At 39.7% G+C, this 21,811-nt stretch overlaps 1 protein-coding gene and 1 long non-coding RNA gene across 2 annotated transcripts in view; one reads left to right on the top strand and one right to left on the bottom strand.

Moving 5' to 3' along the window:
- Positions 1-155: 155 nt before the first annotated feature.
- Positions 156-21,811, bottom strand: part of LOC141441550 (uncharacterized) — a gene marked incomplete at its 3' end in the record, with an annotated part of 39,353 nt that continues 17,697 nt past the window's right edge. Inside the window, 7 exon segments of the mRNA XM_074106318.1 lie at positions 156-284; positions 498-655; positions 2,233-2,417; positions 3,771-3,822; positions 5,318-5,403; positions 6,910-7,024; positions 7,533-7,638. Of these exon segments, the coding sequence (XP_073962419.1) occupies positions 156-284; positions 498-655; positions 2,233-2,417; positions 3,771-3,822; positions 5,318-5,403; positions 6,910-7,024; positions 7,533-7,638 (831 nt within the window).
- On the top strand, positions 9,935-13,147 carry LOC141441551 (uncharacterized). Its single transcript, XR_012452812.1, has 2 exons — positions 9,935-10,086; positions 13,027-13,147. It is a non-coding gene; the product is annotated as an uncharacterized lncRNA (long non-coding RNA).

The raw sequence follows: 21,811 nt of genomic DNA, 5'->3' as shown, positions 1-21,811 counted from the left end.
AGCGATGAACTGGTTAAGATTGCGGGATCGGTGGATCCGAAAAGCACAAGACTGGTCTGAGTGGAGAGCCTTGGGGAGGCCTGTGTTATGTCCAGAAATGGACGTCTTTCGGCTGACATGATGAAAGGGTTAAGCTAGAGATGTTTCAAACTTACACCGGATGGGCACAGCACTGGTGACCCTGGAGCAACAGAACAGCCCCCACTGGTGATGGCGCGGCCACAAGCAGCGTCGTGAGTTGCGCCTTGTTGTGAACAGCTCTTTGCTGTTACCGTCAAGGGCGTCTGAAAGTAACGAAACCAGCCTTGATTATTTCTAAATATTCTATACGTCAGTACAACAGTCAATAATCCATCAGGCTACATTGGTTATTATCTTTTAGAGAGATTTTCTGACAGGACCTGGATTCTGAGACTTAAACACCCAATGGGAATGTCATTGTATCTAACACTCATAAATAAGCAAATTAATCTCCCTCACATCTCAAATTAACTTACAAACTTGAGTTGGTCAGAATCGTCAAAGGTTATGGCTACGCAGTCGCCTTCTAAAGGAGTTCTGAGTCCAAGACAGGCCCCTAGATTATCTTGTTTCCCTTCGGGCCATTCGATATCTTCATTCAGTAGCAGGAATGCTACGTCGTGTTCTTTAGTTCCTAGAATGAAAAAATACAGTTAAAATAAAAAAATCCTGTAGACTGTATCACGCTAGAACCAAGATGCATCGTGACCAAGGATAGTTTTTTTTTTATTCGACTGGATGGCAAACGAGCAAGTGGGTCTCCTGATGAGAGATCACCACCGCCCATAAACATCTGCAATACCCCTGGTTGCCAACCTAGAGGCGTAAGATGGGATACCTCAAGTGTCAGTAATGCCTGCTGTCTTACTCTCCACGCCGAAACACAACAGTGGCAAGCACTGCTGCTTCACGGCAGGATTAGCGACCAAGATGGTGGTAGCAATCCGGGCGGACCTTGCACAAGGTCCTACCACCTGCAAAGCTAGTTAGGCGGCTTCGCCTGCATTAGAAATAGCTTACGATTCTTGTAACCATGGCAACGCAGTAAATAAATTGCTTAGAGTTTGGCTTGTATAAAAGTTACGTATCAATTTGAAAGGACCACGTTCGCTCTCACAACGCCATCTATTGATTGCTGAGGGCTCTCGATTCTTGTTTAAACCTAAAATATTTTCCCACAGGAACGCATTACCGGAATATCAATTAAGTATCTATCCTGTGTCTTAATGTAAATCTTTGTCTATCTGTACGCCAAGTTTCATGTTTTTTTTTTTTATACGACTGGATGGCAAACGAGCAAGTGGGTCTCCTGATGGTAAGAGATCACCACCGCCCATAAACATCTGCAACACCAGGGGTATTGCAGACGCGTTGCCAACCTAGAGGCCTAAGATGGGATAATGTAAATGCATTCAGCCTTTATTGCGTGATTGAGTAACAAGCATCCAAACCGTTTTTATATTCATAATATATTTTAAATGGAATATCCGATTTGAATAATTAAAAAAGTAATCTACAGGTATTTAAATAGTCTTTAATATCAAATGATTCATTTGGAAAAGGATTAGTAAAATGGTATGGATAACACGATCGGCACTTCCATCAACTTTTAAAATGTAAAGAAATAGTATCGTGCGGATTTTTAATAGACACTAAATACTCTTTAATGTTTTTTTTTGTTCTATCATGGTTTCGGCTTAACTTAACCGTTATAGTTTTCCTTGTAAGTTTGGTATACTTACTACCATCCTGATTTTGTTCAAATTTTTCCTCCCACTGGTTTAGATTTTAGAGGGGGGGGGGACGCTCGATTTTAATGAAAATTTGCACTTTAAAGTTGAATAATTTGCAAACTAGTCACTGAATCTAAAAATCGTTTTAGTAACTCCTTAATGGTTTTAAGAGACCTATCCACACTACAAGATTGGATGAAAAAAAATCACCCCCACATTACGTCTATGGGAGGTACTCTAAAAAATTTTTTTTTGAATTTTTGAATGTACTATTTTGTCGGCATAGTTTACATATATATTCGTGCAAAATTACAGCTTTCTAGCACTGATAGTCCCTGAGCAAAGCCGCGGACGGACAGACAGACAGACAGACAGACATGGCGAAACTAAAAGGGTTCCCGTTTTGCCATTTTGGCTACGGAACCCTAAAAAGTACACAGATACAGATTTGATGGTACTCTCTTGGCAATAAACTCACCGGAATGGTACTGTTTATGCCTCACGGTGGTGTTTACGGGGTACTGTCTGGAGCCGCCCGGGAGCCGCACCCACACGTCGGACCGCCGATGCGAGAGCGCACACAAAGCTGTTGTCAGCACGAATCGGGAGCCAACGACGGCGCCGCCGCAGTACAACTCGGGAGCGTTGGTGCGCGGATTATTTCTGTGACGTTACAAAAATATCAGCTTCCTTTAGTCTTAATTATGTTAACTCTGTCACCTGATAGCCTGCTGTGTGCTGTGCGAGTGTTGTGTGTGAACATACAGTGGAAAGAAGCGAATAGACGCCTTTGAGATGTGGTGCTAGCAAAGGCTGCTTAGTACCACAACTACAAACTAACAAACCCACTAACTACAAACTCTGACATGTAATTACTTTATTTTGATTTTGATTGATTGTGATTATGTAATTTAAAATATTGTGTCTTGTTAATATGAAGCCTTGAGTTTTGAAATAAATATTATTATTATTATATTATTAGTGTCCGCGGACCGGGAGACGAGCTGTCGGTAGGCCTCCAACAAGATGGAGCGACGACCTGGTTAAGATCGCGGGATCGCGGTGGATGCGAAAAGCACAAGACCGGTCTGAGTGGAGAGCCTTGGGGGAGGCCTATGTCCAGCAGTGGACGTCTTTCGGCTGACATGATGATGATGATGATGATTATTAGTGTCACGGATGAATTTCCGTACTTATGTGTTCACTCTGCGGAAGTTGGGCTTAATGCCACTTGACATCCATTGTTACAGGCCCGAATTCTTACTCTCTTTGGGCCCATATCCCGAGTGGTATTGAACATAGCGGCTGGTTATTTAGGATAGACGGCACTCGGATGCCTGGAACGTTGCCTATTAGATGTAGATCGAATAATAGCAGACATCGCGACGGTCCCGTCCTCGCATGCTCAAGGAAAGCAACTCAGAGACGAGCGGCGGATAGCGAAGCTGGTTATAAACATTTGAACTGACGACCACTATCTCAAAAGTGGAACGACGAAGAAGAAAATTGAGTAGGTAACTAAAGGCCCCTCAGAATACCGGGCTTACTAAAATCTTTAAGAGGGTCAGTAAATTATTTCCCTTATTCCTCGTTCCACCACCAACTTGTTCCACCAGGCCAGAAGGAATTGCCTTTCCTCGTGGTACCACTGAACAGTATTGTTGCTCTACTAGCAATAGTTCTCTATCCCTTTTGAAGAGCAGATATAAATATTATACCTACCCCCTTATATTATATACCTACTCAGATTTATCCCATCAACCGGGGAAAAAAATCAAACGCCTAAATCAACACTCTCAAGAAAGATGTTTCCATGAAATCTGCGAATTCAAAACCTATGAGGTCGCTTCCGGTTGTCCTTGAAATTGGAAGTTTGGTCTAAAAGTACTCGGAGCTCTTATAGCACAACCGATTATAAAAGCTTTTTTTTATTATATAAATGAGACAGTAAAAGAGAAACAAGCATGAGGTCACCACTGAGGGTTAGTTTGTAGTTTAAAATGCACAGTTACTTGCCTGTATAAAGCAACACACCATGGACACGAGTTTTTTAGTGCAGTTCTGCAGCCTGAAATAACAAAAATATCATTAATATCGTGGCATTAATTATGCTACAATAAACATTCTAATTCGCAAGCGTAATTTTTAGTTTAAATATTCAAATTCCTGTCTGATCTGACAGACTGACCAAGGAGCAGCCGAAACCTTAGGGATGCTGAAAATTTGCCTTAACTTGGATTTTCTTTACGATATTTAAAACTGACGATATTAATTATTGGTTTATTTTTGTGGTTTTTCTGTGCATTGTATTTCAGTTGTATTTTTAAAAAAATATCATTAATATCGTGGCATAATTATGCTACAAGAAATACTTTCTAAGTTTCTGGCGCATAATTTTTGGTTAAATATTCCGAAATCCTGTCTGATCTGACAGACTTTACCAAGGAGCCCAGCTGAAACCTTAGGGATTAAACGCTGGAAATTTTCCTTTACTTGGATTCTCTTTACATAGATACATACAAGATGAGATTAGAACTGACGATATTATTATTTATTTATTTTTGTAATGTTTTCTTTAATTGTATATGTACTGTAATTTTATTATGAAAAAATGACTTTCTGCTAAGTTCTTGTGGCGCATTCTTCTTGGCAATGATGGTCTTTCCGAAAGCGCTGGCAGTTTAAAAAATGACGTGTAAAAGTGCCCATTGCGGCCTATTTACTGAATAAATGATTTGAAATTTGAACCATTTGACCAGCTCAAGAATTCCTCGTAAGGGCCCCCGTCTTTTTTTACCGAATGTGTTTGGGCAATTCTGGACATCTCCGTTGCAGACGGTTTTAGTATTAAAATAAACCTCTTTAGACAATACATCCACATTCAAAAGCAGACTATGACAGTATACTGTTAATTAAATATGAATAGTTCACTATTTCCGAGCTCAGCTAATATTTGAGCGAAGGCGTAAGGCGTGAGGTTTGTTTTTTTTTATTATTCGACTGGATGTCAAACGAGCAAGTGGATCTTCTGATGGTAAGAGATCACCACCGCCCATAAACATCTGCAACACCAGGTTTTTTTTTTATACAGTATAGGCTTGCGTTTGGCCACAATCACGCCTGATGGAAAGCGAAGATGAGGCCTACGATGGAGCACGCTTGCCTAGTAAATGCTCATTCACCCTAGACTTGAAGGCGGCCAAATTGTAGTGTTCAAGAAACACAGTCGCAGGCAGGGAATTCCACTCTTTTGCTGTGCGGTTGATGAAGGAAGAGCGAAAACGCTTTGTGCGGATTTTTGGAATACTGACAACGTAAGGGTGGAGACCCCGCCTACTTCTGGTCGACCTGTGGAAGAAAGGAGCAGGTGGAATAAGGTCGTGCAATTCCGAAGCACATTCAGAGGCCTAAGATGGGATACCTCAAGTGCCTGTAATTTCACCGGCTGTCTTACTCTCCACGCCGAAACTTCACGGCAGGATTAGCGAGCAAGATGGTGGTAGCAATCCGGGCGGAACTTGCACTAGGTCCTACCACCTGCAAGACTGTTGAAGACTACTTACCTCGCGTCGGAGATAGTGTTGTGTTCGTGATCATGGACATGTTTGGATGCACGCAGCACCACTGTTCGCCTGGGCAAGTACCGATTCTGAAAAAAAAAGTCATGCCTTAGTGAACTCCTTACCAGCACCTTTGACCTAACTCCAATTTTTTCTTAAAAATTACAAAAAAATAAATATCATGGGACACAGGAGACCAATTGACCTAGTCCCAAACTAAGCAAAGCTTGTACTATGTATACTAGGCAACGGATAAACATACTTATATAGATAAATACATATTAAACATCCAAGACCCGAGAACAAACATTTGTATTATTCATACGTAAATATCTGCCCCGGCCGGGAATCGAATCCAGGATCTCAAGCTTCGTAGTCAGGTTCTCTAACCACCTGGCCATCCGGTCGTGATTATGAGAGTGGGCTAACGAGCATACGGGTCACCTAATGTTAAGCAATTACCGCCGCCCATGGACACTCGCAACACTAGGGGTAAAATATACACCATGTACAACATAAATATCATCATCATCAGCCGGAAGACGTCAACTGCTGAACAAAGGCCTCTCCTTTAAAACGCCCCACAGTGAAAGACAAGACATGCATCCACCGGTTGCCCACAACGCGCGCGATGTCGTCAGTTCATTAGCGAGAGGCCTGCCAACGCTTTGTCTTCCGGTTCGTGGTCACTGTGTGAAGTGAAGACTTAACTCCCCTAACGGTTACACAAACGGTGACTTGATAAATACTTAATAGTATAATAATAATAAAATCATTTATTGCCACAGAAAATAAGACAGGATTACACAATAAAAAAAAACATATTAAGCAGGTGGCAATGGGCTCAAGCCGTGGTGGCCTAGTGGTTTGACCTATCGCCTCTCAAACAGAGGGTCGTGGGTTCGAACCCCGGCTCGCACCTCTGAGTTTATCGAAATTCATGTGCGGAATTACATTTGAAATTTACCACGAGCTTCGCGGTGAAGGAAAACATCGTGAGGAAACCTGCATAAACCTGCGAAGCAATTCAATGGTGCGTGTGAAGTTCCCAATCCGCACTGGGCCCGCGTGGGAACTATGGCCCAAGCCCTCTTGTTCTGAGAGGAGGCCTGTGCCCAGCAGTGGGACGTATATAGGCTGGGATGATGAATGGGCTCAGGCTCAGCATAAGCTGCGAGCATAGGGAACTTGCAGCGCTGATTTTCAGCCTGCGCCCGTCTTACAGCGTAAAAAGTTTACTCTAGAGCCGGGTAAGGCTGCATTGTTGCTGGCATATTTTTGTCACTATCAAAAATATACCAGCAACAACTTTTTAAGAACAGAAAAGAAGAAAATAAAAGGCAAAATGAGCATGAAATAAAATGATAAATAAAACTAAAATAAAAAGAACAGGTGGCAAGGCATCATTGCGAGTCTCACGTTGAATCGGTTTTTGCCTTAAGTTTGGAGCTCTGAAGATGAGCTCTGGTTGAGTTGAACACGAACATGTTGCATAAGCGTAGATATCACTAGATATCACCAGGTCGCCGGGTGAGCAAAGTAATTGTCTTGGTTCATACTTATGTAGGTAAAGTCGTTGTATGTAGCCTAGATACCTAAGATCACTTTCTTCGAAGATTCCATATATAGCGACGTTGAACGCCTCCGTGCAGGTGGCTTCGTTCACACAGATGCCTTCTCTCTTATCTTCGGTGATGCAAATCTTGTCTTCTGAAAATTACAATGGAAAATTGCAAACATCAGCGTAAACTTAAAAGATTTAAACCATGTATATTTTTTTATCGTTTTTTTTTTGTCTAGCATAAAGTATCAAGTTAAAATAATTGCAATGTAATTTTTGATTTGAAAATGGGTTCTAATGACGTGTTGGTTAACAAAAAGTTGGAAAAACCCGAAATTGTCGCTTCAAAGTTTAATATCTCAAAAACGGCTGAACCGATTTTGATAAAACATGTCTAAGAACCATCGCTAGAAAACCTGCTTTCAAATAAAAAAACCTCATTCTAATCGGTCCCCCCGTTTAAGACCTACGAAGCCACAGACAGACACACAGACACACATAGCGGTCAAACTTATAACACCCCTCTTTTTGCGTCGGGGGTTAAAAACTATTACTATTACTTCTTTTTTTGTAGTCGTTTAAAAATAATATTTAAAATAGCCCTTTGCGGCCTACTTACAGAAGAAAATACATTTTGAAGATTTTTGTAACACTTACTCGATTGGACGGGGTCGAGATTGAAGTCATCGTCATCATTTGAGGGTGCAGACTGTGGCACGGCGGTTACTGTCACGCACAACCCAATAAAGATGATGAGGAAGTTTTTCATCACTGAATGAGAAGATAGATATTTTCAATCCAATCAAGAAAAAAATTTATAACAAAAAATTTAACCGACTACAAAAAACGATGAAAATAATTTTCTACCAGTCTGAAGTCGGTGCCTCAGCACGAGCCAGCAGGGGTGGACCTATAGTCGCCTACCTTACCTAAGCACTACATATTGGGCTTCAATCACTCCTGCTGGCTCGTGCTGAGGCACCGACTTCAGACTGGTAGAAAATTATTTTCATCGTTTTTTGTAGTCGGTTCAATTTTTTGAAATAAAATATTTTTTTTTCAACCTTTTTAGTGTAAATAATCTATGATACAATAGTTTAATGTCAACTGCTCGTCACCTTTTACAAAAGATTGCTTTTTCCGATGCAAAGACTTTTATTATTGAGGAGTCCTTGTGCTTCACCACCCATTCCATTCCACCATATGCATTACGAGGAGCATAAATTGCTTAGCAACAGTGTTAAAGTAATTGAAATCCAACCCATGAAATACTTAATTGTTATTGAGTAGTAACTTCGATGTTCGCAACTGTGGTCTTCATCATCAGTTCCACTTCAGCAAATTTATGATGATTTTCAAGAGCAAATGCACGAGTTACTACTAAATATATCAAAATTACCATAGGTGTCCTCACAACATTTGAAGAGTTCCCTCGATTTCCCAAGGATCCAATCATCAGATCCTGATTTGGTGCTTATGAGACCTAATTGAAAGCATTCCTAGACGAACGCAAAAAAAAAATTCAAATCGGTTCATAAATGACGGAGTTTTGAGGTAACATTAAAAATAAACGAATTGATAACCCCTTTTTTGAAGTCGGTTAAAAAGGGAAGTGAGTCAAACGTTAAAAATAACTTGCCAGGTGCAAGTCGGAGTTGCGCACTGAGAGTTACGTTTGTAAAAATGTTTGCAAAAAAAAAACGAAAAAACGGCGAAGAGCGTGTCGGACACGCCCAAGGCGGGTTCCGTAGCCGTTACGAAAAATACCTTATCATTATATATAAACTAGACTAGTGCATTTCAATACAATCAGATATGTAAATGTTTAGATAGTTTAATGGGGGAATTTCAATATTTAAGAGACCAATATTGACGTTGTTTTGTTTACATGTAAAATCAACTTAATAAGTGACAGTTTTCTTTCAAATTCACCATATATTTATTTTTTATTTTTAGGGTATATAATACATAATAATTCATAATTCAACAACAAAAAAAATATTTAGGGTACCTTCCATGGACGTAAAGTGGGGTGTGACTTTTTTCTCACCCTCTAAAAGCTAACTAATACTTTGAAAATTTTGAAACAAATCTTGATGGTAGTAAGTATGTAGGTATATCAAACTTACAAGGAAAACTATAACGCCTAAGTTTGCTTGAGAATTACCAACTATTTTTATTTATTTAAACAATGAATTTTTACATAAAAATAAAAAAATAAACACATAAAATTAACTAAAACGGGCTTCCTCTTCCAAAGGCAGCGCAGCGCGGGGCATTGTACCTAAGACACTAGCGGCGTTGCCTCGTTGCACTGCAAGGCTCAGTCTTTGGTCGAAGAAACTAGTTATAGATACAGAACAAACATTATCCATAAACCTTGTTTAACCTTAAAGTTTACTTTACTTACTTGTTCAATATTAAAACACTAAAGTTGGAACACGTCACTTATTTATGAGAATTTTTAAACCAAAGCTACAATTATTCTTCTGCGAACTCACTGCATTAATGTGTCGTTTCAAAATCTTTTATATTGAATTTGTCGAACTGGCCTTAATTAACACACGTCTTTATTGAGTCATTCTGCACATCATACTAAACCAATTCTGTTTTGCACAGCAACTTTAATAACAAACTTACATATTTGCGGGTCGGAATATCATCAATGCATATGTGTAATAGGTTAGCATAGCGGTAAATGTAAGTTTGTTTTGTTATTTTTGCAGTTATGAACTGTATCCCGTCGGTCGCTAAGTTACATCCAAACTAATATTATAAATGCGAAAGTGTGTTTGTCCGTCTTTCACGCCGTAAAAGAGCGACGGATCGACGTGATTTTTGGCGTAGAGATAGTTTATGGGCCCGAGAGTTACATAGGCTACTTATTATCCCGGAAAAATGCATAGTTCCCGAGGGAACAGCGCGCGATAACCGAATACCACGCGGGCGGAGCCGCGGGCAAAAGCTAGTTTTATAATAAGTTTATCCGGGTTCAAAGTACGATATTTGTGATATAAGTATTTTCTTGTTGACGTTGAATTTATAAACAATCTAACAGCTATTAAAAACGTGAATCATCTATTTAATACTCGCACAATCAGCCCCTCGCGTGGCGCGCGACCGGCTCCCGGACGTTTGATTCTGGCGTATTTTAAATCACGGCCAAAGTTTCAAAATTATGTGTCCACGACTTTATTAACTGAATATTAAGGTCGTGTATATATTTTTGTAATTATGGCCGTATCGGTTTTTGTAAACCCGGATTTTTAATCCCACGGAAAAAATGTAAACAAAGTTTCGTCATTGCCAAAGTGACTTTTCAGGGGATTTCAGGTATGGCCCGCTAGAAATCCCTACTAATATTATAAATGCGAAAGTAACTCTGTCTGTCTGTCTGTCAGTCTGTTACGCTTTCACGTCGAAACCACTGAACTGATTTTGATGAAATTTGGTGTATAGGTATTTTGAACCCCAAGGATCAACATAGGATACCTTTTATTCCGGTAGAGGGCGCCACCGCGCGATAACCTAGATCCGCACAGACGAAGTCGCGGGCTTAAGCTAGTAATATTATAAATCAAAAGTAACTCTGGTCTGTCTGTCTGTCTGTTACCTCTTCACGCTTAAATCGCTGCTCCTATTTAGATGACATTTGGGAAGGAGATAATTTGAGCCCCTGGCAAGGACATAGGTACTATAGTTTATTTCCCGGAAAATTCAACATCTCCCACGGGATAGCGAGCGATAAAGAATTATTTGCAGACGAAGTCGCGGACAAAATCTAGTATTATATAAAGTTCTACTACGAAACGCGAAACTCGAAGTTCGTATCGTCCTTCTCGCTCTCGTATTAAACAGTATAAGTGTCAGACGGACCGCACGACACGAACTTCGAGTTTCGAGTTTCGTAGGAGCATTGAGTGACGTCTCGCGTCGAGCGGCCCATAGCTTAAAAACCCGGGTGTAATAACCAGAGTCCGTTAACGTTTCTGACGCTCGCGGTCGCAATCAAATGACAGTTTTTGTATGCGAAACCTGTCATTTGATTGCGATCGCGAGCGTCAGAAAGGTTAGGCAATACAGCCTCTGGACAAGAAATAAACCGTCTATCACACTAGTCCCATTGAGTTGTCCCATTGATGGGACAACTGAGACGATTTACTCCCAGTAGTCCCATGGGACAAGTGGCACTAATATTTTTATCATATTATTGTCCCAAAAGTCCCATTATGCATACGAAAACATTACTCTCTTTGTAAATATATCAAAGTGTAAATGCCAAAGCAAATAATGTCATCAGTAAATTAAAATATTATATCTTAATTAAGAAATAGAGTTTTTTTAATGGGAAGTCGATTTCTGGCAAATGTGGAAAGAATAAAATAATCTTGAATTTTGCAAATTCAAAAATTTTATAACAGCATCTTACACCTTTAAATAGCAGATTAAAAATCCGCGTTTAGTGTTTGTTCTATTACCACAGCTATTACTTACCTTATTTCGTGAATGAAACTTGACTTAATTTGACGTAAGGTCCTACTATCCTAGGAGTAGAGGGCGTTCCTCATCTTAATCGAGGCCAGTCTTGAGCTTCGCTCGATCTTCATGATCTTCTTTGAGTCGTCTATCACCAGATTTGCTTGAGAGGGTACAATTCTGCTTTCCTCCATTTTCTATTCTTTTATTTGGGTCATCAATTCAAGTAAAATCGTAGTTTCTAGTGCAGCGCAAAACGTTATTTTGCAGCTTCCAACAACGTTATTGGAGATTTTCAGTGGTCCGTAAACGCTGAGAATTTGACAACGGGTACGGTTTGACAGTCAAAGAAGCTGAATCACTACCAATGTGAAATCTTTGTGCTACTGATGTCGTATTGACATTCCATACATCTGATAAATAAATCATAGCGAAATTGATTTTGAAAAGGTCCTACCCTTGACCGTACCTGCAGCTGGCTTATATAACAAGGATCCATATCGGCTCGCATACTTGCTGAAAGTCACAATGTTATGTTTGTCAGAGTGTATCATTTGTCGTAACTCTTTTTCTCCGAATCCAATAATTGTTCAGAATTATAATAATCTAAAATTTTCTACAGGATGAACATTTAAAAATTCTAGAAAAATTTACGGTTTTAGTGGGGAAAAATTATGAGAAACAATAATTCGAACAAACATTACAGTATGGCTTACGTAAGTATGCGAACATTAGCATTGGAACAATGCAATTTGGAACGCAGGAGTCGTGATGTGTATGTACCTTAGTTGCGATAAATGGCACCAACCGCCAGCACTAGTGTATGCGAGCGATCAATGTATGGATTGTTTGGAGAATTATCTTTTTACGGCACTTTTTTTTAGAAAAATATGGGCTCTGTCCATGGGAGGACAATTTTACCGTTGTACGGAAAAAAAATCTATAAAACGAAATATGAACGACACGATGGTGGATGAACGATGACAGCGCGAATCGAAGATTTTAATAATCGTAGGTACAATGGTTACAGAATGAACTTTACGGCACTTGCGATCGAATTCTTTGGACTGTGGTTGTCAAACAAACAAATACGGTATTTGACAACTGCTGATTTTGCCATATGTCAATATTATTATGAAAATATAGATAAACAGATTGTGTTTAGCGAAGAGAAAATTTGAATAGGTTGAAAATTGGATTTATAGTGATTTTTTGAAAAATCTATATATCTGTCTCTTTCTAAACGCTTTTCTCTATGCAGCAAGTATGGCGGTACTGTCGTCTGACGTCACATGCCAGTATGTCTTTCTCTGTCTAATCTTGAATTTCAAACCCTTATAACTTTGTTATTTGTAAAGGTAGCTTAAAAATTGTTTTTCTAATCGATAACAAGCATTGTGTAGTTTTAATTTATAAAACATATACAAAATAGTCAAATACCGTATTGTTGAACAAACTAATTAGGGCTCTGGCAACCTTAGAGCAGGCATTTTCTTCGCTCAAAGACTGAGCCTCGCAGTGCAGCGGGGTAACGCGGCCAGCGTATTGAGTACCATGCCCCTGGCTGCACTGGCCTATGAAAGAGGGAGCCCGTTTAGTTATCTTTCTGTATTCTTCGTTCATAAATTTGTACTATTCAAATAACACGTTGTATATTTATTTCAATTTTGTACAGGTATCGTAGTGGGCATGATGTTCGCGACTGGGATGTGCCTGCTGGCGCTTCTGGCTTATGCTGTCCGCGACTGGTTCCACCTCTCGCTGCTGACGAGCCTGCCTTTCATACTTTTGTATGGGTAAGTAGTGTTCAATCAACACTAGTATATTGAATCCGGCGTTACTTTTCGGAAGTCCATATCAATGAACTGAAACAGTTAATTCACACCCGCGACTTTACGATAGCTGCGTTTATGCAAGAAATGTATGAACACACAACAGCAGTTCCTCCACCTCCACACTGTAAAAACACACAGAAATCACACAAACCCATCTATTACCACCACCACACTACACACAAAAACATCTAACATCAGGTAGCACGGTTGTGTTGCCCTGAAGATGAGCTCTGGTTAAGTGGGTCTGTGTCATTTGTATGTATTCGTACAGTGTGGAGGTGGGGGAACTGCAGGAACAACATTTCTTGGATATACGTAGCTATCATAAGGTCGCACTTCTGTTCATTTAACACTAGTATTTATAGATATTAGAAACTCAATTTCGGTTCTTGATCTTGACACTCGCTCTGGTTGTTCTAGTGCAAAGATTGTCCATCGCGTTTATTGTGCAGCTTTCCGCTGGTACTTATGACGCGGGCAGGCTTATTTGAGTGAACTGTGTATATCTGACCTTTTTGTTATTTATTTTAATTCTTGTATCTGACATATACTTATTATACAGGGTGGATTTCGACGAGGGAACCTTTGCTGATATATTGCATTGTTTAAGTGATACACAGTCGATTTATAATGTTTAGACGGAAAAAGTTTCGCAAAAAACTATATATTGTAACGACTGCTCACCCGGGTCTTATCAGAAATGGATAAAAGTACCGACGTAAGTCGCGTCCATATTTAATCCTATATAAAGCTTAATTATTGGCCATATCTAAATAAATGTGATCGTCTAGTTTTAAGTATTTAGGACCCTCTGATACGTTGTGTAAATTTTAATTATGCCGCAAAGTCAGAAAATGCTTAGTTTCAGAAAGTTAAGGTTATGAGATGAATTATGTTATGTAATTTCGTTAGAATGACAAAGTCAAGTAGGTATTATAAGTAATCTAATCAGTCGCCGCCTCTGCTTCCTCGCCGAACAACGTCGCACCTAGGAAAAATACCCGAGCACAAGGGACCCTTTGGAATAAGACCTTTAGGTCGTATGGGGGAATCCTAATCGATTTGAAAATCTAGGCCTCCCAGCACACCTCAATAGCCTAGTCCCACACATAGATCGTTAGAAGGCCCCTGCCCCGATCATGTGCCCAACAAAGCCTTTGGAACAATCCTAACCCCCTAAAAATATCTTCTTTCAAACCGTCACGCTTTGCGTACAAAATCACACACGCCCACACACATGAACCCACAATCACACACGCCCACACACACACGCCAATAGTGCAAGTTACGCTCGCCGCTTTATGCTGATTTTACGCTCACAAGCTCTTAATCTATGCTGATTTTACGCTTCCCTACACTCGAAGCTGCCGCGGGTTTGTCCGTGTCAAAGAACTAGAGGGTGTTGATGAGTTGTGCGAGGTAATCTGAATATCACTTGGATGCGTATAAGAAGCACCTTATCTGTGAACTCCTACAAAGGATACAGCTCTAACCAGTCTCCTCACAAGACGCTAGACGGTCAAGGGTCAAAAGGCCGAGACGGCGCACCTCAGAGCCACTGGCGACAATTATAAACACACAAGTAACTCAGGGCTCGTTTGTGTACCTAGTGCTTGTAAAGGACCCAGGTTAGTCGACAGACAACGTGTGCCTCCTGAAAATGGGCCCTAGTCCTTGACGTGCTGCTCTCCAGTTCATCCAGGAGCTAATCTCAGCCAGATAACCTTCCTGCAGGTGTGTTAGCTAGTGTTTGTATTCACTGCACAGGAATGTGTGGTGTGTACCTAGTGCATGCTGTGACATCGAACAACTAAGATCATTCGGCTCATAAGGCGGATTACCTAGGCCGACCTCACGTGTGATGTTGTATAGTGTAAAATGATTTGTGCCTGTATAGTGTAAAAGTGTATTCGTTCTCTAGGTTGGCACGAACTAGAAACAAATTAAGCAGTGGCACGTGTGACACAGTAATCTAGTAAAACTCAGGATCGAGTGAGTAAGGATTGATTAGTGCATAAGATGTGTGCACTCTCTCCTTTATTCCACTGAGATTACAATGACACCTTAAAATTAATCAACTTAAGCGGTATCAAATTTATTTCGCTCACAAATAAATTCTTGTCACTCTCACACTCTTCACTCTTTCACTCTTTGTCCAATAAATTTCACGCAACGCAGCTCCGCCTCACGACGAACGACTAAAATAATATAAACGAATATATGACTAACTCAACTGCACTAAATACTAATCACCGCTGGCTCGTACAATACTCGTAGAGTATAGCTGCACCTCAAACTAATTGAGTCCTACGCGAACAAAGTAACAAACTAGACTTCACGCCCCGCAGCTTCTAGAAGGGAAGTGGTTTTAGAAGGTTTGATCAGAAAATTAACCAATAGTAGTAGAATTATGTGGGACTACGCGTGGCTATCCTCCGAGGAAGGTCACGGCGAGTCAGGTTAAGTGATTTTATAGATTTGAGGTCAAGAAATGGTAAATTTAATAGTTTTACGTGTTTCATTAAAGAACGACTATTTAGCTAACTGGTTTAAAGAATGAACATAGTCCGCGATTTTTAAAGCTAGATCAGAACAAATAAATTCACAAAATTAATGCAATTACGTAACACACAAATCACAAATCCAAAATCAAAACAGAGCACCAAATAAAATACCGTAAATTTGGGACCGAATCAGAAACACATATTGTCACTATGACAAGATAAATTAAGTTAGACTTAGCTGCCACTACTCGTCCTTAGTAGTATAAAACTTCGACCGCTATGCTCCGGAAATGCGCCTAGCCCGCAACTCTCCGCATTCGCGCCCCGAGGTCCGATGTCGCGCCTATCTTTTACGGTCTCTCCGGAAGAACCTTTCGCGTTCGCGTGCCCAAGAACTGTCTCGCGCGCCTGTCCCCTACGAGCTCTCAGGAAGGACTCCCTTGCCCCGACAAGCTTAGCAGTCCCTTCCACTACCATCTCCACCCCACTGCCCCGGTAGGAAGATACCTGACAGAGATGAAACTATCTACCAGCTGTCCTTGTCTAATTTCCAAAAAACCCCATCGACAATTGTTTCGGCGCAATCAAAGAACCAATGCCGCCGCTGTCCTGGCAATAAAACATCCGGCTCGAACTCTCACATCTGGTCATTTAGACAAAGCTTCACTAGGATCATGTCTATTGTCTACAGATTCTCCCAAGTAACTTGTCTATTGCTATATTGCTTAAAAATACATCCTACGAATAAGTTAATTGAGGGTCCTTTGTACTGAAGAAAGTTTAGACAATAGCTTATAGTTTGGTTTTTACCAAGTCACACGCATCTGGCAAACTTTTCAATGCCTAATATTATTTTATTGGCTCGCTTTGAAATTCCGACAGCAATATAACACAATAGCTATAATAAAGTATTATTTTATTTCGCGTTAGTCTATATTTTGAAAAAAAAAAAATAACCACGTGTGAAACTACACATACTGTCACGGATTAACAGCCGTTACAGAACGCCCCGAAGATGACAAGATATTTTGCATTCGTAGTATGTAAAATATTGAGGAATCTTTAATAGGAATATGAAAAATGGCTAATGTACTCTTAAACCTTAATATACTACCATCGTGTACCCCTTACGTCTATCAATAAACATATATCTTCCTTAATTACTGCGTCTTAATATAAACATTGGTTGTTATAGTGACATGGTAAAATGTACCAAGACATAACCCCTGTATATATACGTGCATTTTCACTCTCACATTTCTAATTATTTTTCCTAACCAAGTACATAAATACCCACATACTTTTATCCTTCAAACAATGACATACATACATACCGAAATTATTCAACCCAATGACATACATACATACCAAAATCATTCAAAACAACGACATACATACATACTTTGATCTCTCAGAACTCACGACAACTCAAAATATCTACTATGGTATAAGTTCTGTTGTTCCCTTTCCGGTTGAAAAAATAATGGGGCTAAACATGCGTCTTTGTAACAATCACAAAAGTATAGGTCAACGATCTACCTTTTCCGTCTGACATCCAGTCTCCATGTTTAATTTTATTGCTAACCTTATACTGTTACTTACGACCCCAAAGTAGGTAGAAAAGTCATTTTCAAATTCATCATCATCCTTCCAGTTTCCTAAATATAACCGCGAGCCTTTGTATTATTGGTTTAAGGGTTAACGAAACGAAATGATTTCCATTATTAAATTAACTTCAGAACAAGTAAATCCTCTAGCCTCTTCGCCCCGCAGTCTATCATCATCATCACCAATATCAGTATTACTTTTAAACTTCGAAATTGTACTTATTAAAGTCTAGCACTTAGTCAATATTACAACGTGGCGTAACTTAAAAAATAAAATCAAAATTTTATACCAACTTTATATTCGCCTGCCTAAGGTAAGTACGCCCCGTATTCTATCGATTCTATTGATACGATTTCATATAATGAATACGCATATTTTCCTATGATCATAAACTAAATCCTGGGCCTTTGTAATGATACAACAAAATGTACACGGGAATCGAACCCGTACTTAGGATTTTATATGTTTAATTAGTATTTACACACGTGGCTATCTACAACAACAAAAGATTACATACGGGAATCGAACCCGTAGTTAGGATTTTATCTACCTAATACATATACATGATTAGGATAGCTAACAATGACAACAACATTATACACGGGAATCGAACCCGCGAATGAGATTGATCGACAAACTAACCTCCACCCTAATCAAAAGGTAGGAATTTAACTAACTGGGCAGAACTTTACGTGCTCCTAAAATTAGCTTAACTACAAACTTCCAAAAAAAAACAAATTGCAGGATTCGAACCCACAGACAGTATAAACTACAGTTACACACGAACTTAATTCTAATGCTATTGTTAACTTAAATTAGTGTCTACTAAACCCTTTTCTCATAAACACAACGAAATTATCGCAGGGATCGAACCTGCGTGTTTAACATTATTAAATGATCTTATAGAACCATTAACCCATTTACATATTAGTCTAACAGTTATTCCCTAAAGACATGCCAATATGTCGCGCCACATCCATATGAGTTAATATGGGATTCGAACCCACAACCAAGCAGAACTATGCTTACAACTATCACACCAGATGGTAGAGTAGTTTAAAATTCTTATACGAAATCTTATAAGTAGATATTTCCTAATACAAAAAAAAATCTTATAAGGAAATCTAACATGTAGTAACCCGAATTCTTTAAATAAGTATTTGAACTAAAATAATTCAAATTTTACTGACTTAAATCCCTGGTCAAAGGCACCAACTGTAACGACTGCTCACCCGGGTCTTATCAGAAATGGATAAAAGTACCGACGTAAGTCGCGTCCATATTTAATCCTATATAAAGCTTAATTATTGGCCATATCTAAATAAATGTGATCGTCTAGTTTTAAGTATTTAGGACCCTCTGATACGTTGTGTAAATTTTAATTATGCCGCAAAGTGAGAAAATGCTTAGTTTCAGAAAGTTAAGGTTATGAGATGAATTATGTTATGAAATTTCGTTAGAATGACAAAGTCAAGTAGTTATTATAAGTAATCAGTCGCCGCCTCTGCTTCCTCGCCGAACAACGTCGCACCTAGGAAAAATACCCGAGCACAAGGGACCCTTTGGAATAAGACCTTTAGGTCGTATGGGGGAATCCTAATCGATTTGAAAATCTAGGCCTCCCAGCACACCTCAATAGCCTAGTCCCACACATAGATCGTTAGAAGGCCCCTGCCCCGATCATGTGCCCAACAAAGCCTTTGGAACAATCCTAACCCCCTAAAAATATCTTCCTTCAAACCGTCACGCTTTGCGTACAAAATCACACACGCCCACACATGAACCCACAATCACACACGCCAATAGTGCAAGTTACGCTCGCCGCTTCATGCTGATTTTACGCTCACAAGCTCTTAATCTATGCTGATCTTACGCTTCCCTACACTCGAAGCTGCCGCGGGTTTGTTCGTGTCAAAGAACTAGAGGGTGTTGACGAGTTGTGCGAGGTAATCTGAATATCACTTGGATGCGTATAAGAAGCACCTTATCTGTGAACTCCTACAAAGGATACAGCTCTAACCAGTCTCCTCACAAGACGCTAGACGGTCAAGGGTCAAAAGGCCGAGACGGCGCACCTCAGAGCCACTGGCGACAATTATAAACACACAAGTAACTCAGGGCTCGTTTGTGTACCTAGTGCTTGTAAAGGACCCAGGTTAGTCGACAGACAACGTGTGCCTCCTGAAAATGGGCCCTAGTCCTTGACGTGCTGCTCTCCAGTTCATCCAGGAGCTAATCTCAGCCAGATAACCTTCCTGCAGGTGTGTTAGCTAGTGTTTGTATTCACTGCACAGGAATGTGTGGTGTGTACCTAGTGCATGCTGTGACATCGAACAACTAAGATCATTCGGCTCATAAGGCGGATTACCTAGGCCGACCTCACGTGTGATGTTGTATAGTGTAAAATGATTTGTGCCTGTATAGTGTAAAAGTGTATTCGTTCTCTAGGTTGGCACGAACTAGAAACAAATTAAGCAGTGGCACGTGTGACACAGTAATCTAGTAAAACTCAGGATCGAGTGAGTAAGGATTGATTAGTGCATAAGATGTGTGCACTCTCTCCTTTATTCCACTGAGATTACAATGACACCTTAAAATTAATCAACTTAAGCGGTATCAAATTTATTTCGCTCACAAATAAATTCTTGTCACTCTCACACTCTTCACTCTTTCACTCTTTGTCCAATAAATTTCACGCAACGCAGCTCCGCCTCACGACGAACGACTAAAATAATATAAACGAATATATGACTAACTCAACTGCACTAAATACTAATCACCGCTGGCTCGTACAATACTCGTAGAGTATAGCTGCACCTCAAACTAATTGAGTCCTACGCGAACAAAGTAACAAACTAGACTTCACGCCCCGCAGCTTCTAGAAGGGAAGTGGTTTTAGAAGGTTTGATCAGAAAATTAACCAATAGTAGTAGAATTATGTGGGACTACGCGTGGCTATCCTCCGAGGAAGGTCACGGCGAGTCAGGTTAAGTGATTTTATAGATTTGAGGTCAAGAAATGGTAAATTTAATAGTTTTACGTGTTTCATTAAAGAACGACTATTTAGCTAACTGGTTTAAAGAATGAACATAGTCCGCGATTTTTAAAGCTAGATCAGAACAAATAAATTCACAAAATTAATGCAATTACGTAACACACAAATCACAAATCCAAAATCAAACAGAGCACCAAATAAAATACCGTAAATTTGGGACCGAATCAGAAACACATATTGTCACTGTGACAAGATAAATTAAGTTAGACTTAGCTGCCACTACTCGTCCTTAGTAGTATAAAACTTCGACCGCTATGCTCCGGAAATGCGCCTAGCCCGCAACTCTCCGCATTCGCGCCCCGATGTCCGATGTCGCGCCTATCTTTTACGGTCTCTCCGGAAGAACCTTTCGCGTTCGCGTGCCCAAGAACTGTCTCGCGCGCCTGTCACCTACGAGCTCTCAGGAAGGACTCCCTGCCGTCCGCCCCGACAATCTTAGCAGTCCCTTCCACTACCATCTCCACCCCACTGCCCCGGTAGGAAGATACCTGACAGAGATGAAACTATCTACCAGCTGTCCTTGTCTAATTTCCAAAAACCCCATCGACAATTGTTTCGGCGCAATCAAAAGAACCAATGCCGCCGCTGTCCTGGCAATAAAACATCCGGCTCGAACTCTCACATCTGGTCATTTAGACAAAGCTTCACTAGGATCATGTCTATTGTCTACAGATTCTCCCAAGTAACTTGTCTATTGCTATATTGCTTAAAAATACATCCTACGAATAAGTTAATTGAGGGTCCTTTGTACTGAAGAAAGTTTAGACAATAGCTTATAGTTTGGTTTTTACCAAGTCACACGCATCTGGCAAACTTTTCAATGCCTAATATTATTTTATTGGCTCGCTTTGAAATTCCGACAGCAATATAACACAATAGCTATAATAAAGTATTATTTTATTTCGCGTTAGTCTATATTTTGAAAAAAAAAAAATAACCACGTGTGAAACTACACATACTGTCACGGATTAACAGCCGTTACAGAACGCCCAAATTACAAGATATTTTGCTTCTAGTATTAAATATTGAGCCATGTTAAGTAGGGAATATGAAAAAATTTATATCCTATGGTACTCTTTTTTTTAAAAAACCTTAAATATACTACATCGCTTGTACCCCTTACGTCATCAATAAACATATATCTTCCTTAATTACTGCGTCTAATATAAACATTGGTTGTTATTAGTGACATGGTAACATGTTCCATGGACTTAACCCTGTACATTGTATATACGTGCATTTTCACTCTCACATTTCTAATTATTTTTCCTAACCAAGTACATAAATACCCACATACTTTTATCCTTCAAACAATGAATTACATACATACCAAATTATTAACCCAATGACATCACTACATACCAAAATCATTCAAAACAACGACATACATACATACTTTGATCTCTCAGAACTCACGACAACTCAAAATATCTACTATGGTATAAGTTCTGTTGTTCC

Source organism: Choristoneura fumiferana, chromosome 24, assembly GCF_025370935.1.
Source record: "Choristoneura fumiferana chromosome 24, NRCan_CFum_1, whole genome shotgun sequence".
NCBI classification, from domain to species: Eukaryota; Metazoa; Arthropoda; class Insecta; order Lepidoptera; family Tortricidae; genus Choristoneura; species Choristoneura fumiferana.
The sequence above is the reverse complement of the archived record's forward strand: the minus strand, read 5'-3'. Positions and strand labels throughout refer to the sequence as shown.